We start from the raw sequence: 17186 nt of genomic DNA, 5'->3' as shown, positions 1-17186 counted from the left end.
AAAAGATAGGATTAGTTGAAAATTAGGTAACTACTTTATTGGAGGTAAAATTTAGTTAAAAATGCTTTATATTTTTGAAATAGAGGGAGTATCTAATTGAAAGGTGGTATTTCAAATCAAATTAAATATAGCATCTATTATAATAATTAACAAATTCATTGCATCACTGTAGATTTTTATACGTATAAACTTTTTGAAGGTAATGAGTATATATAAATATCATTTGATGAATGTCATAAATACATTTTAAATAGAAATGAAATATTTGAATCCATCTTAATTATGATTAAAGGATAAAAACTTTATTATTAACGAGTCATCAATTTAGTATCATGTTAAATCCGACACGCGAGTATGTGCGTGTGATTGGCAACTAAAAAATTTGACACATTGTAAGTGGAGTTAATCAAAAAAATTGAAATTGATAAGCTGCCTCTCAGAGCTTAAGGCAAAATGAAGTTTTGCTTCAAGTAATTGATTACGAAAAAATGAAAGTATTTGGGTTTTTTTTTAACCAAAACCATGATTTAGATCTAAATAATTGATTCTAATCAATATCTAAACATGAACAAAAGCTATTGGAAATCAATTACATTCTAGTATCACATGCAATTATATAACTGTGAACATATTATTTTTCCTCCTTAAATTTAAATTCTAATTTTGAATTTAAATCTATTCATTATGAAGCTAATTCAATTTGCAAAATTCTTGAATAATCAATCCATGACGAATGTATTATTTGATTTTAATTACGTCAAAATGATTGGAACTAAATTGCCTTAACTTGGATTGCAAATAATTATTGGTATATGAATATATTATTTTTCCATTTTCTGTCTTTTTTATTTTTAATTCCTTTTCATTAAAGTTTTAAACACATTTTCAATTATGTCAATTTTTTTAAATAAATTTCAATAATATTATACCTAAAATTAAATTTTAATTAATTTAAATTTAATGATTAAATTGAAAATATCTATTAAAAATATTATATTAATTTTTTTGTAAATAAATTGCAAATATTCTGGTAAATTTTAATCATTTATTTAATGACTAGCTTCAAATTGATTTGTCCATCTTTATGTGTTGAATTTTTTCAAGAAATTAAATTTCATTGTTGCAAACTATGTTGCAAATTTATTGTCATTAGGTAAATGATTGCAGTTTATGCAAGAAAATCACATTCCAAATTTGTAAAAAAATGATATTACAATAAGACTAGCAGTACCATCATTTGATTTCAACTTAAATATGTCGCGGTTGATTTCTCCTTCGAATGAATTTAAGACTTTTATCTCATTTTTGTATGATTGTGATATTTATATATCTATCTCATTATTTGGCTCATCTTCTAGCTTCTACTACTTATAAAGATGTGTACCTATTAGGTGGTCGCTAACTATAATGACTTTCGCCGTTATCAATACATAATCGCAACACAAGAGACCAAAAGAATAGTTAAGAAAGAACTGAAGGGGACAAAAAGCATGAACCCTGGCTTTTGGCAGATTTTCAAGATTTCTTTTTAAAACACTTTAACAAAGGGATACTGCATGACTCATTAAAGAAACACAATAGTATACTCCCTCGTTCTATTTCTAAGTTATTTCTATCAATCTCATCAATATTAATGTAAAAAAAATATAAGAAATAAAAGTGTGTAAAATTTTAAATGTATCATATATAAGATTCAAAAGTGATGTCATGTTATTTTCTCTCTCTCGTGAAGGACAATTTTAAAAATACATTTCAAATATGACCTAAAAAGATGTATCATAACTTATAAATAAGACTAAATAAACTCTCTAAAAGGCGCATTATAATAGAATTGAAGGGACTACATGTCTGCAATCTTGTGCTACATGCACACACACACATAAAAATTATAAAACACATCAAAAACATAATATCAAAGGAAAACATAATTGTTATTATATTTCTATTATAATCATACATAGTTATTTACTGTTTAGAATTATATTTATTATTATCTTAATGTTATATTTTTTTAACAGATTATAAATAACATGATTCAATCCAATGTATATAAAATTTTCTCTTGTTTGGTGTCTATTAATACGTACAACATCAATATATTTTCCTTTTAGATGACACTTGTAAAAATCAAAGCTTCTATATTTTATTAATCAAAAAATAAGTTCATCACCTAAAAAATTCTAAACTCATCAAAATTATCTCACTCATCAAATTTAAAAATGAATCATAAAGATATTAAAAATAAAAAATTTATCTAATAATTTTTAATTAAATTTAGTTTTTAGAAAGTCTTCAAATTTTTACTTTAAAATATCGACTCATAAAAATAAAAAAAATAATTAAGAAATACTATTTAGTTTCCCCGCACGAAGCGCATCTGATTTTTTGGGAAAGCAGGCGCTCCGATCATCTTGTCTAGGTCGTTCTCTTTCTTCGAAGTCTACAACGGGGAAACTTTTAGTCGAGGATGGTAAGTGTCCCTCCTCCTCTCTGGTGAGTTAACACCTTTTGAATTCAGGCGGCTTCCGTCCTGCTTAATGAAATTTGGTTGAACCCGTGGCTTGTCCTGAAAATGATGTTTTTACCCTTTTTTGGGGGGTAAACTGTCTGTTCTTTAGTTGCTAGATAATCTAATCTGTCCGTTGCGAAGATGATTGATTGGAGATAAGCCTAGCAGGGTTGGTATTAAAACTTATTCATTATCAATTTATTAATTCTATAAGCATTTGTGAAATGGGAATGTTTAAACAAAATATAGTTGTTGAGAAGGTTAAACAAGGGAAATTAAGTGTGGTGGAAAAAAAAAAAAAGACCGATCAAATGGGAGTTTTAACGATGTTCTTCATCCCACTGACCCTTTGCAATGCAATTGCGGGGCGAACTAATTGGCCTTGCATCAATTCTTAAAAATAAAATTAAAGAATAGCAGGTTTAAAGATGGTGGCATCTCTAACATCATAGGGGAATGTTACCGAAGTATGACGTCCTCAGGGACCTGTGTAAGAAGATGCCTCTTTGGCCGAGGCATATTTGATTAAGGAAAGAGAATCAATTTTGAGTAATCATTATTTATTTGCTAACTAAATGGAATTCTGTATCAGGGCCCAATATATAGAGGGGAATCTAAGAGATTTCAGAAACCTAGAGGACGCCATTGGGTTGAACCAACAGAAGAAGCAGGAGATTAGGAAGCATTTGATCTATTTGACACGGATGGCTCAGGTTTGTATGCTTCGAATATCAAAATTGAGTTTCTTTTGATTTTCGAATATTTTTTATGACATTTTTTGATGATTTTTAGGGACCATTGATGCCAAGGAACTGCAGGTTGCCATGAGGTATGATTCTTATTCAAGACTCTAAAGCGTTGTCATCACAACCAGCCGTGTAATGCCCATAACATACATCTTATTTTGACAGGGCCCTTGGTTTTGTGATGACAGAAGAGGTAATCTATATCCACTACATTCATTGAACTCCGTGTGTGGTGTTTGTTAATTATGATGGGATGGTGCATTCAATGATTTGCTCGTTACGAGGCTGTGGCCAAGGGAATGAGTTTTTGGCCTTTGTAATGAGGAAAAGAGGCATCTATGTCCTTCTCTATCATTCCTGTGATGCCTATCTCACCCTGCTCTCTTTCATACTTTTGGCATTGTCAGCTGTTCCACTTAATCAGAGCTATGGTCTCCCAAATTGTTGCTTATGAATATGATGTAATCTAGTTTTATGATGTCTATGGTAATATGATTGGTGGTGGTGTGTGTTTTGCCTGAATGGTGTCAATGGTTTGTGTATATCTTTTTTTAGTATTTTTGGATCTTGGATGGCGTTCTTCTTCTTCTTCTTCTTCTTCTTTTAAGAATTTTGTGTGCATCTCTAAGTTGATCCCTGTGTCATTCCAGCAAAATCAAATGATAGCAGATGTGGACAAGGATGGCAGTGGAGCAATTGAATATGAAGAGTTCGAGTACATGATGACAGCCAAAATTGGAGAAAGGGACACGAGGGAAGAGCTCATGAAAGCTTTCCAGATTATTGATAAAGATGGAAATGTGAAGTTCTTTGCTTTGTACGCATGATCTCTATGGATTTTTCTCCTCCTCCTCCACTTTTTTGACCCCTCATTTAGTGTCCATGCAGGGGAAGATATCTACAGCAGACATTCAGAACATTGCACAAGAGCTAGGTGAAAGTTTTACTACTAGAGATATTCAGGATATGATTGAGGAAGCAGACCTTGATCGTAAGTTTTCCATATCATATATATAATAACATGATTAAAATTTCAAATTATAGAAGGTCAACTATCCTCATCCAACTGCACATGTGTTTTCATTGGCGAATAAGACTGAGATATAATATTGATGATTTATGTAATATAAATAGGCGATGCAATTTTCTTAGATTAGTGACGTTAATGTGTCATTTCATTGCTCAAGTTGGTCTTTGCGGTTAAATGGGTCATTCTTTTGGCCTGGGTGTTAAATAGGTCTTATTAACAAATGCCTTCGTGTTGCTCTGATTGTTTCTGCGTTGAAAATAAATGCATATATTTTCATGATTTATCGTGTGTACGTGCTGGGTTCTGCTTTACCATTACTGCTTTTTTTTTTTTTAAGCGAAATATTTGGGAGACACCCTGGTGAGTAGTGGCAAAGTATGGCGGAAGTGTTCATAATATGATCAAGGAACAACAATAATCGTAATCTTAAAGCTAATGGTTATCATTGCACCAGTGATTTCCTGGCCTTCTCGATGTTTGTCAGGATTGTTTCTTTTGATTGGCTTCCTTTCCTTCTTTTGTATTTTTCTTTCTTTCTTTCCTTTCTTTTTTAAAATATTTAAATGGTAAAGTTATTGTATATGTTTTTCCGATCATTTTAATACTCTCTTTGTATGTCAGTGATACGAGGTATTTTGGGTTAAAATGTGCAGGCGATGGGGAGGTGAGTGAAGAGGAGTTCATCAGGATGATGAAGAGAACTAGCTATGGTTACTAATAATATCCAAGCGGCCTGCCGCGTAAAAGTTGTAAAATTATTATATCAGTAATTAAAGCTTAGAACAATAGATAATCAATATCGAACAGAAGCCGCAAAATGTTGGAGACCATTGTGATCGTATTTTACCTGTGAATAAGAATAAGTAACGATGGCCCCCTCTATTTTTAGCTTTTCAGCAAATACTACCATTGTACAAGTTATCACCTAGTCATCGTGATGCAACTGAAGATTGAATGTACTTGTTTATGTAATGAATTTACTATATGGTTCTGTATCTGCAAGTCCAGGGATTAGATGGATTCAACCAACTTGATTTTGAGTTCTTAACTGATTCTGAGGGTATTTAAAACGGACTCAAATGGAAAGGACCAAATCAAATTGAAAGGAACGACCATCAATGAAGTCTACTTTGATTTTTATGATATAGAAATCCATTGATTTGGCTCATCTTTCAGTTTTGAGCTTTAAAAATCGAACCTAAACTTGATAAAAAAAAATAGTACCTATTTATAAAATATTTATCTAATCCCAACAATTATTAGCGTTTTAGTTTTTAGAAGTACAAGCAGAATTTCCCTTAACCCAACATCTTTTTTTTTTTTAAATAATTTCAAACATATATATGTCTCTTTTGTTCCAGGACAAGTTAAAATTAAATATATATCAATTTTTTTTGGATAATAAATAGTTGGTATAGTTTAAGTGGAAGTCATAATAACTTGAGAGATGAATCTTATATTTTGAATACATATATAAATATAAGGATTAATATTAAATAGCATAATATTTGGATGTTCAAACTTGAGATATTTGCATGTTTGCTATTTGTTATTAGGTAATAAGTTTTCTTCATGAAAATTCAAATAGTGCATATAATATAATCATGTAGATGATCACAATCATTATTTTTATTTTTTATTGTCGGAAATCATAAATTAATTTGAATTATATATATATTGGGCGGCACGGGGAAACTAATGAGATTATGAAGATACACATAAGGACAACAAAATGAAGAGATGAGATGAAAAGGTTGATATATTATGAATATACCTTTTTATCCTTGATTCATTTGAGACCAAGCAAGAAAATAAAAAAATAAAATAAAAATAAAATAAAAAAAAATGAATATGTATGTATAAGATATGAGATTAATCAAGAACCTTCCATAAATATGATTAAAATGAAGCATGAGGTAAATAAGGATTCCATAAATAAAAGAGCTACTGATCCATACATCAATTCAAAAGAAATCTAAGATAATACGAATACAATACATTATGAAGATAAAAAAATTAAAAAAAATTAAATAAATGTATTGAAGCATGATTCAGACCTCAAGCAAATTGAAAATAAAATCGAACCAAATCAATTTTTACAAAAACCAATTACTCTATCCGTTCAAAAGTGTAAGGCATTTTAGTCGAATCTCACCCTCCGATAAAGTAATTACCTACTTCAAACTAATTCTATCTTTCCATATTTATTCCTATTAAACACTCAACAATAAATATAAAGTCAGCATTAATAGTGGCACTAAAAAAAAAAGATAATGATTATGCTTTAAAAGAATAAAAATGTTTTATATTTTTTAACATTTAATTCTTCAAAAAATGTTTTTATTTTTAAATGATAGGTGTGTTTGATTCGGTTTGGTTTCAATGGACTACTAGTTGGTCCAATTTGTCTCTAGAATTGTTCCCAACAAATTATTAGAATTGTTCTTTTTAGAATTGTGTATGCAACGAAGAAAGATGGATATTTTTTTGATATTTTAAAAATTATAAACCATCAATTTAAACAGATATAACAAATTGTTATACACTAGTGTTTTATTCGTTTTTCCCTGGCTGATTGGCTGCTACAATCCTTCTATTATTTTTAACTTAAATGCTTATTTCGTTTTCTTTTTCAATTTTTTAAAAAAACTTCAATCATAATTTTTGATGTTATTTATAAATTATTTTTATCAACTCCTCAATCAATACAATAATAAAAATATAAAAAAATAAAATTTAATAAAATTATAAACATAATACTCAAAAAGTAAATAAATTATATAATATTATTTTTTATTTCTTTCTCTCTTACTTTTAAAAAATAATTTAAATATTTTATTTTATTATCAATCTCATAATTTATGAAGTGATTCGCTTTATTTCTTCAAATGGTGATTAATAAAATGGACGGGGGGCACTATACACGGCCTGTGCCGTCTCCGTGGATGAATCGATAAATAAATTGAATTTCAGTTTCTTACAATTACGGAATTGCCATAAGATAATCCTACTTCTCTTGTTAATTTTGCAATTCGTTGTGTGACAATTGTTTTGGACATAGATCGCGCGATAAGGACGTCGGCACATTGTTTCGCCGGATCGTCTGCTTGGAGACGATGGCCATGGACGCTGTTGAAGCTCCGGTTCCACCCCTTCAGAATAGCCATTCCAGGTTCCATCGATTCTCCTACTTTGCCCTCTCTTGTGCTTCCTTGTTTCTTCTGCTCTGGTCAATTATTGCAATTATAGGTTTCTCCTACAATTATCCTGAAAACTAAAGCTTTCTTTTTCCTTTCAGCCAGTCGCGCCATTTTTATCTTGCAGTAGATAGGCTACAGTTCAAGATGGTTTCTCTCCTTATCTCCTCCCCGTCATTTTAGTTTCGTAAAACCATACAAGTTTTCCCCTTTCAATTGAAAACACTACGTATAAGACAATAGAACGATCTTTCAGGAAACTTTGAAGGATTTGCTGGGTTTGGTGGGCCGGCGTCCACGCCTGCCCATTGTAGTCTGTTGCAGTACTCGCGATGAGCTTGACTCTGTCTGCTCCACCTTTTCCAGCCTCCCCTTTATATCTTTGTCAGTCTTGGTAATGTTTATTTATTTTTATTTTTTTGTTGAGATTTTATTTGGGGAATTCATCATTACAATATTCTCCGCCTCCACTTCGGTTGGTGGTGACAAATATTGGTTTTTTTTTTTTAAATGTTGATGAAAAAACAATAGCAGTTCATATATTGTTGGAGTAATCACGGCTTCAGTCTCCCTTGTTTTCGTGGCATATAATTGGCACCTTCTTATTGCTGTTGTTCCTGGTTATTGTGTTACCCTTGATAATAGTGTTAAACGACCGTTCCTGGAATTTTCTCAGCCGTACGTTGGATTTCATTTTGGGTGTCAGCTTACTGTATTCGCTTTCTTACTGGTTATATCTGCAGTGCAGTATCCAATTTCCTAGTTTGCACAATATAATTATGGACTAAGTGGACTAGTTTCATTTTTGCAACAAGATTATCCCTCAAGTATTTTAATAAATATGAAGTCCTTTATTTGTAAAATGCGTTTATTTGATGATGAAAACTGAGTTGTTGGTGTGAACTGAAGTTTAACTTAATTGTTGTTTAGCTTTCTTTATCTATGTTTCAGATGATTATTAGTATGCTTTATGAATATCATTTGTTTGCTGGGACTTGTGTTTTCAACTGACCAATATTTTCTTTGAGGTTTTTTGAGGCACCATTCTGCATGCCTTGTTGACCCTTTGGGCTACAGTTCTTGTTTGCAGATGCTAGATTTTTGGATCATTATGTTACTGAACGCTATTATATTTGCCCATCCATTGCTTTATGATCCTTTTCTTTTACTTGCGCATGTCAGTATAGTGACCTTGCTGAAGCAGAACGTGCTCTTATCTTAGAGAAATTTCAGCAAGTGACTGCAAGGTGGAACCAGGTATACCATGTTGGAACAGAAAATGAGGATGAGGATGGGAAAGATGAGCAAAGGTCTCATATGATAGTTGTAACCGATGCATGTCTTCCTGTCCTTGCTTCTGGGGAATCTCCAGTATCTGGCCATCTTCTGATTAACTATGAACTGCCAACAAAGAAGGTTTGGTCCTTTTTCTGAAGAGTAGTAGTCTGTCTTTTTCCATCATTGCTGCATGCCATCTTTTGCATCGTGAAAGAACGTGGCTTGTGTGCATTGGAAGTCATTTCTATGAGTATTTACATCACATTGTTTTTTTCTCCAATGGATTCTGCGTTTATTTTCTCTTAAAATTTTTGTGCTTCCTGCAGGAAACATATATGAGGCGCATGGCAACTTGTTTGGCAGCTGGTCCTTTGAAACGCCAAATTCTTTAGTTTTTGTTAAGTGTAGTGGTAGTTTGGACTTCTGTAGGTTGCTAAAATTGCTCAAAAATGTGCAGATGGAGTTGTCATCAATATGGTCGTTGGTGGTGAAGTGGTAACTCTCAAAAGCATTGAAGAAAGCAGTGGTATTGGCATACAAGAGATGCCCATGCAGGTATGTGTAGTAAGTCTTGGTTGACTAGCTTGAGTTCATCAAGACGAGTTGACATTCCTACATGTGGATAAACCTTTACGGCTCTACCAAATTGGCCATTTTATTTTAATTGTTAAATTGGGAAACCTGAAAGTTGAAAACCAACTAAGAAGATAGTGTTTTATTTTTTACGTTTAGTCCTATGTTTTCTAGTCTTTTAAGACTTGGTTTTCTAGTTGGCCTTATACGCAGAAATGCTAAACATGTTGCAGATTCTTGATATTTTGTGAGCATTGTCTTTGCAGGAAACTGCTGAGGTATGAACTTTGCGCTCCTTTTAAAAACTTAGTTTTTGGAAGCTTTTGTGAGTTGTTGGTAATGCATGAGGTCATCAATATGGTCGTTGGTGGTGAAGTGGTAACTCTCAAAAGCATTGAAGAAAGCAGTGGTATTGGCATACAAGAGATGCCCATGCAGGTATGTGTAGTAAATCTTGGTTGACTAGCTTGAGTTCATCAAGACGAGTTGACATTCCTACATGTGGATAAACCTTTACGGCTCTACCAAATTGGCCATTTTATTTTAATTGTTAAATTGGGGAAACCTGAAAGTTGAAAACCAACTAAGAAGATAGTGTTTTATTTTTTACGTTTAGTCCTATGTTTTCTAGTTTTTTAAGACTTGGTTTTCTAGTTGGCCTTATACGCAGAAATGCTAAACATGTTGCAGATTCTTGATATTTTGTGAGCATTTGTCTTTAGCATTGCGAGAAGACAGCTGACGGTATGATACTTTTTGCTCCACTGGAAGGTTTAAAAACTTAAGCGCTATCTTTGGAAGCTTTTGTGAGTTGTTGGTAATGCATGAAGGATACGATCATCAACTTGTACAATATTTTTATACTATTTCACAATAGCCTTTAATTGTGGGTATCTGTATTTCTTGGTTGCTGAATATTTTTTCCCAAGAACAAGAGTAAATTTTGCCCAAGAACAAGAGTAAATTTGGACCACTATTCACATATCTTATCCTAATTTTAGGATAATTAGATTAGAGAATAGTTATGGATCTTTGTTTGATATGGAGTCTAATGTGAATCACATATTTCACCATGCATGGACAATGCAGCTTTTTTTAATAGATAAGTATAGATTTTATATTTTATTGTGGATATGTAAATTTTTAACAAGAAAAGGAGAATATTAATTACATGGTTCTTTCCATTACATGGCAACTTTTTATTTATCGGTACCTTCTTTTTTTTCGGCAACACGGAATGTGAATGCGCTGCATCATCTGGTAATACATATGAGTATGATTGTACAAAGGAGTGACGGACAGGATTTTAGTCCAATTCAAAGTCTGGTCTTTTTTATGAAAAAAATTGAGGTAGGCAATTTGTAGTTTGGTTGATCTTAATATAACTTGAAGCTAAACAGGATCGAATTGGTTTAATAGTATTAGGAAATGGTTTTGATTTTATCCAGTATCTTAATTTGTTTTTTTCCTTTTTCATTTATGAAAAGCACAGTAATTTATTTTAACATAATAAACTCATTTAATATAATAAAATTATTTATTGTTATATAAAATTTATTATGGCAACAACAATTATAAATCTACAACAATAATAAAAAATATTTCAATTACAAAACCAAATGGTTCAAATTAAACAACCTTTAATAGCATTAAATAATTTTCAATATATTTAAAGTTCATTATATCAAGTAAATAATAAATTTCACTAATAAATGGAGAAGATTGAAATTGGTCAATGTTGGAGGTTTGCCCAATATTTATGGCTCTACTAGTATAAAGTACAAAAAATTACTAATTATTTTGAAATAACTTATTGTAATAATAATTAATAAGTTAATTATAATTATATTAAATAAATTTATAGGATTATATCAAACCAAGTGATTCATATACTTGGTCTCTTGTCTAGTCCAGCTTGAAGGAAGAGTCTGGCCTTTTTAGTCCTGAAATATTAGTTTTTATTTGGATCGAATTGAATTGGATTGTCTCAAATTGGACAGACCAGACAAGACTAAAGAACTTCTGCATAGCCTTATAGATGAGCTTCACCTACCCTTATTTTGAGAAAGAATGACATTTAAGGTTTTCTTAAAAAATTTAATATAACAATGGCTTATTAATTTTGCATGTGATATTATTTTGGAAAAATAAATATATATTTTTATTAGAAGTTGAATTTTAGCTTGTATTTTTTTTTGTTAGAGTTTTCTTAAAAATTTAACTAGTTAAAGTTTAACTTTTAATAATAATATATATGTTTTTATATGATAATATTTGATACAATATTGATAGGCTTTTATTGCAATAATTTTCTTGAGATGATTTTAAATGTTATTCTCCTTTTTAAAAAAAATTAACGGGAGATAAAATGATACAAAAATAATCAATTTTTCATTGAAAAATCTAACATTTTGAAAAAAAGCCAAAACTCCTAAGAGCAATCATTTTGAAAAAGATAAAATAACAATTCCTTCGAAAATATAGTATCAACTTCAAGTTGACATAACTGTTAGATTTTCAGTAAAATAACAATCCAGAAATTATTCGCCAATACAAGTGTTAATACCTGTAAATGAAAATATATATATTTTTAAAACAGAAGAGCGATGAAGACCCAGAAAGAAGGGTTTGGGTTTTGTCCAAGTGAAATAGTCATGCCTTGTTATCAGGCGCTGTAAACATAAGCAAGTCTAGCTTCTGTGGATATGAACGAAAACAAAAACGGAAAAACCAGAGAAAAAGAGAGAAGATGATGTGCGTGCCTGCGCGAGAGTGTGAATGTGTGTGTGATAGAGAGAGAGAGAGATGGCTTATTGAAATGAAACTATTCTATTCCAAGAAAGTGACGGAAATTAGGTTCATGGAGCAACTTGGGTGGATAAACGTTCTAGATTTGTGTTAGTTAATTACGGCAGAACCACTGGATTCTGATTCTGATATACTAAGGCACTTCCGACAGCCTAAAGAGAGGTCATGTTTTGCCCTTGGCAAGGGATAAAATGAAAGCGATCCAAGTGAGGTTACGTCTTGGTGGTGGTGGTGAATACACGGCTTGCCCAAGGGGAGTAAGGTGGAGAGAGATATCCTTCTTCACACTCACACCATCCCGCTTTTAATTTTATGTGCCTATCCCGCTCAAACCTTCTTCAACATATATCCCTTCCATCATCTTGATTCCTGGATAACAAATTGTTCTCAACGCGTGATCAGATTCCACAGGATGAGATATAGATAACAACTACGTAATCAGATTCCATCACCTTTCCTTAAAATATCATTATAGGAGCGGCTACGGGAACCCAAGAGCTTTTTATAAATAAAGCCATCTGATCTCACTGATCCAAGTACCAGCCATCTTCAACACAACAATTAAAGAGACGATGTCGAACATGAGTTTCCTCAAATTTCAACATGGTTCTCATGGAAGTCGTCATCTTCCCCACGAAAAACACACCCACCATAAACAGCAGCTTCAAGACAGCATCAAGCCGACAGACTCGGGACTCTTCTTCGTCGGGATGGAGCGTGCAGCCAAAGTCAGAGGAGCTAAGATGGGTGTTTGCTAAATATGACACCAACAAAGACGGCAAGATATCCCAGGAAGAGTACAAGGCTGCCATGAAGGCAATAAACAAGAGTATCTCCAACGAAGAGGCAGAGAAATCATTTCAGATGATGGACTCTGACGGAGATGGTTTCATCGACTTTAAGGAGTTCCTGGAGATGTACAGTGGAGGAGGGAAAGTGAAAGAGAGCGAGTTGAGGAGTGCATTTCAGGTATTTGATTTGGACGGTGACGGGAAGATCAGTGCAGAGGAGCTGTGTCGAGTTCTGAAAAGGCTGGGAGAGTCCAGCAGCATGAGCGCCTGCATACAAATGGTGAAGGGCGTGGATGGAGATGGTGATGGTTATATAGACTTTGAGGAGTTCACCACATGATGACTAGCGGCAGAAAACTCATCTAACTCTGTCTGGAAGATCATCGCACGTCTTGTTAAATTTGCGTGTTCCACTTTTTTATTTTGTCTTGGTTGGGCTTTCGTTTACCTAGATGTCTGACACGTACTGTGTTTATAAAACTCAAAATAAAAATCTACACCGTTGCCCAGTTGAATAACAATAACAGTCTCACAAAACACAAGTCAGCTCACGGACAAAACAAAAGCAACAACAAAACCACCCAAGTGAACTGATTAAACTAACTAAGGGTGGTAAGTCAAACAAATTAGAATCAATAGACAAATTATAAGCCTACTTAATAAGATAGTCAATTATCCTATTTCTTGTACACAAAGCTAAAATTTAGAGATCAATGTCTACACAAAGTCATCTCGTAGAGTGAATGATATTTTGAACGGAAAGGCAGCTATCCTTTTGCTAGAAAGAACAAATATGTTTAGGTTGTGTTTGGATGGGTGGATTTAAGTTAGAAATTGGATTTACAATCTCAAATTTAAAATCTCACATTTGCAATTTATAAATTCTAATTCTTTATTTGGATGATATAAAAAATTTAAATTTTAAATTTTATATTTAAATTTAAAAGAAACTTGAAAGACTGATTAAAGTTGACATTTAAATGGCCAACTTTCACCGAGGCCAGACCAACGGCATGATGAGATTGGACAATCGACTTCCACCAAGATAGGATCGACGATGACATAGGATCGACAACTGACTTCCATGGGGACCGAACATTTGGAAACCACGGGACAGGACGACCACCTTCCCTCGAGACTGAATTGACGATGACCATGGGGACAGGAGGACTACCTTTCACTTGGACCAAATTGACGGAACCAGAAGGTCACCTTCCACCTAGACCGGACCGATGGTGACCATGGGAATTGGATGGGTGCCTTTCACCTGGATCGAACGACTAGTTCCATAGGGATTGGATCGACGATGATGATTGGGATCGAATGACTAACTTTCACGAGACTATATAGACAATGACCATTAGGACTGATCGACAACATCTAATGGACTAGACCAGTAGCAACGACGATGGAAGTCAGCCGTCTTGTCCCAGTGGTTGCCCTTGATTTGATCCTAAGGGAAGGAGTTGTCCTGTTCTCGTGGTCGTTATTGGTTCGGTCTCAATCATTGCTATCGATCCAATTCTATAGAACTTGGCCATTCGATTCCCATGATCGTCATTGGCCCGGTCCTGATGGAAGGTGGAAGTTTGGTCCCATGGTCGTCGTAAATCTAGTCCCAATAGAAGTCAGCCTTCTTGTCTCGATTATCACCGTAAGTCCAATTTTGGTGGAAGTCAGGTAGTTGGTCCTAGTCATATTGGTGGCTGTTTCCATCAATTTTGATAGTCTGTCCAATTACGTTGGTAGGTCAATCAAGCTTTTTCATAAATTTGGGTTAAATTATAAAAGAGATTGAGTTATGATTAAAATAATAGAGGTTTGGAAAGAATTTTAAATTACAAAGAAATTAATATAAAATTGAGATTTGAGCCAAATCTAAATTCATACATTTTTAATTATTCAAATGATAAATTTGGCTCAAATTTAATTCAAATCTAAATTTATATATATATCCAAATATAACGTTAATGTCATCTAAAGTGAAACAAGACATAGATACTAGTACAAGGGAGTGGATCTGAGTCCTAATTTTTTTTTTTTAATCCACTCGAACACCCTCTATGCTATTTATTACTTGAATCTTATGCCCGGTTTGAACTCACTATCTTACCTATTTGAAGGTGTCTTGATGCCACTATACCAATAGATGACTTGCGATTTGAGATCGAGTTGCATTACATTGCTGATGTGCAGTCGGAGCGTTCATTTCGGAATCAGCAAGGACAAAAAAAGGCATCCCCCGTCATAGTCGGCGTTGTTATTTATTCTATCCTGCCTTGCCCACGGAAACAATCATGCACATAGCTTCTGATGATGTTGGCGAACTGCTTAGGGATAGGGAATTAATTAATTAATTAATAATAAAAAATGAGTTTGACTAAACGAAAAACAAACAAGCAATTTCATAGTACCAGAATAGTAATCCGCACGCTGATTCTACGTGTTCTCAAGTTAGTTTCATTTCTTTCAATATGTCGGTCGGGGAAACATCAACGAGCGACAGTGCTTTAATCAAGGACAAATAACACTTTTCTCTCCTGAACAGTGATCAACTTCATTGATGGCAATTACGAGTCCAATTTGCATTTATCAACCCTTCCGCTTCTCTTCAGATTGTGACTGAACAGTGAACAGTAAACGGCCAAGTCGAAGCCACCCAGTTGAACTTTTATCTTCCCTCGAATTATTTAGTCCCAATCGAACTCACTCACTCTGGCAGCAGCAGCATCGGCCAAATTAGAGAATCAACTAGTTCCTTCGTACTTTCCTTTGATTTGACATTGGCAAAGGGGCTCATCTGGCCTATTGGGGGAAAAAGCAGAGGCAAAATGGGAATTAGCGAGGCCTAAATTAGTCGTCTCACGGCCACTAAAATCGAAGTTGATGCTAACAAGAGGGGAGACCAAAACGTCAGGCCAATCCCAATCAACCTTGTACTCTTTAAGAATTTACTGTGTGACTGGTCCATGTTCAAAGGCTTTCCCATGAACCCCCCCCCCCGGCGTGTAATAACTAATTAGCCTAGGCCTCTTCAAGCAGCTTCACCACGCGATTGACGCCCATGTCCCTTTGGCTGCAATTCAAATTTTTTTCGTCAATCGTACCCTCTGACCTCGAGTCCTTTCCTGCATGCATGTTGTCAACAGCAAGTACCTCACTTCTAACCCTGCTCCTAACTGAGACTCTCTCTCCATCCCAAAACCAAGATGCCAGCCTTTAATATAGATTCTCACGAGGTAAATAAATGAATCACGGTGCATTAATTTGCAAACATTAAGTCGATAACTAACAATATTGAGGCTGCGGGATTCTTCTTGTGTTTCTTTTCTGCCTAATTGCCTGCGTTTGGCAGGACAAGAGTTGGTACAAAACTAGTAGTTTAATTTGCGCCTTCCGGGGAAATTTACGTGGAGGTTACAAACATATGTGCGATGGTGAAAAGCGAAGCTGTTAAATATAGTGATATGGAGAAGTATGTGCAGGAATCTGCGCGAGGCCACGTGATTCCTTCAGGGACGCATTATCGAGGCGCGAGTGCACGAGTGGCTCGGAACAAGGGACTAGGAAACAGATTCAAAAAGCTTCATTATAGACGGTAAATGTGAGCACTCCATTTTCGATATAGACAGCATGGAACCCTTGAACTTAACTTAAACCCCATTAATGGCTCCAACTAGCAAATTTATTTATCCATGTTCTCGACTTACGAGTTTAGGTGGCCTGTTTAGGACCTTCTGTCCGCTGGAAATCCTCTTGTCCTGAAATTTCTTATTTCGGGCAACATGTCAAGAGCTCTTAATGAAATGGGTCACGTGGCCACTTTGATCCGTCAGCATCGCCAGCTCATTCCCCTGCTTGGTTCACTTTGGAGTCAAAAGATTGGTCAATGAAGCGTGCTAGCTTCCACACCATCCCTCTCTGTAACTCTGCCACTGTGCCTCTGTCTCACTGTGGTTTGAGTTTGAGCCTTCTTTAACGTTCAAACTCTGCTCAATCTCATTTATAGCATTTTCACTCACTGACCCCAACACCCCATCCCCTTCAATTGTCACCGCTGCCGCTTTGTCTTCATCAAATGGTAAGCTTCACTAATTTTCCAACCGTCATAAAAAGAATATATTTGTAGTTGTGTAATTTCCATTGACCAGTGACCACCACCACCTCTACCATCAAAACAAATACTAAAAGCAAAATTTGGATAATAGTATACGTTTTATTATTGTGCATAGGATTTTGAGGTGACCTTGTTCT

The 17186-nt window shown here is 34.1% G+C and overlaps 2 protein-coding genes, 1 long non-coding RNA gene and 1 pseudogene across 3 annotated transcripts; all 4 read left to right on the top strand.

Annotated features, from left to right (window-relative positions):
- The first annotated feature begins 2978 nt into the window (after positions 1–2978).
- LOC129321980 (caltractin-like) lies at positions 2979–5280 on the top strand (annotated as a pseudogene).
- A 1977-nt stretch (positions 5281–7257) lies between these two features.
- Positions 7258–9584, top strand: LOC129322916 (ATP-dependent RNA helicase eIF4A). The gene is made up of 7 exons (XM_054969377.1): positions 7258–7457; positions 7584–7632; positions 7739–7876; positions 8665–8898; positions 9087–9126; positions 9218–9315; positions 9567–9584. Exons 1-7 carry the CDS (start codon positions 7402–7404, stop codon positions 9582–9584), a joined length of 633 nt encoding a protein of 210 aa, XP_054825352.1. The 5' UTR covers positions 7258–7401.
- A 97-nt stretch (positions 9585–9681) lies between these two features.
- On the top strand, positions 9682–10406 carry LOC129321283 (uncharacterized). Its single transcript, XR_008595970.1, has 2 exons — positions 9682–9771; positions 10024–10406. It is a non-coding gene; the product is annotated as an uncharacterized LOC129321283 (long non-coding RNA).
- A 2015-nt stretch (positions 10407–12421) lies between these two features.
- Positions 12422–13474, top strand: LOC129323040 (probable calcium-binding protein CML32). The gene is given in 3 exon segments (XM_054969579.1): positions 12422–12778; positions 12780–13264; positions 13267–13474. Coding segments are annotated over 3 exon segments (582 nt in total). The 5' UTR covers positions 12422–12713; the 3' UTR covers positions 13299–13474.
- The last annotated feature ends 3712 nt before the right edge of the window (positions 13475–17186 follow it).

The sequence above is a fragment of the Prosopis cineraria genome, unplaced genomic scaffold (genome assembly GCF_029017545.1).
Source record: "Prosopis cineraria cultivar Desert tree isolate PC_DT_omini unplaced genomic scaffold, ASM2901754v1 PC10, whole genome shotgun sequence".
NCBI classification, from domain to species: domain Eukaryota; kingdom Viridiplantae; phylum Streptophyta; class Magnoliopsida; order Fabales; family Fabaceae; genus Prosopis; species Prosopis cineraria.
The sequence above is the reverse complement of the archived record's forward strand: the minus strand, read 5'-3'. Positions and strand labels throughout refer to the sequence as shown.

What these genes read in the sequence shown, in the direction of transcription:
- LOC129322916 (XM_054969377.1), top strand. Translation starts at nt 7,402, where the DNA reads ATGGCCATGGACGCTGTTGAAGCTCCGGTTCCACCCCTTCAGAATAGC. An exon ending in TTATATCTTTGTCAGTCTTG is followed by an intron (nt 7,877 to 8,664) that starts GTAATGTTTATT and finishes TGCGCATGTCAG; the next exon opens with TATAGTGACCTTGCTGAAGC. An exon ending in GGCAACTTGTTTGGCAGCTG is followed by an intron (nt 9,127 to 9,217) that starts GTCCTTTGAAAC and finishes AAAAATGTGCAG; the next exon opens with ATGGAGTTGTCATCAATATG.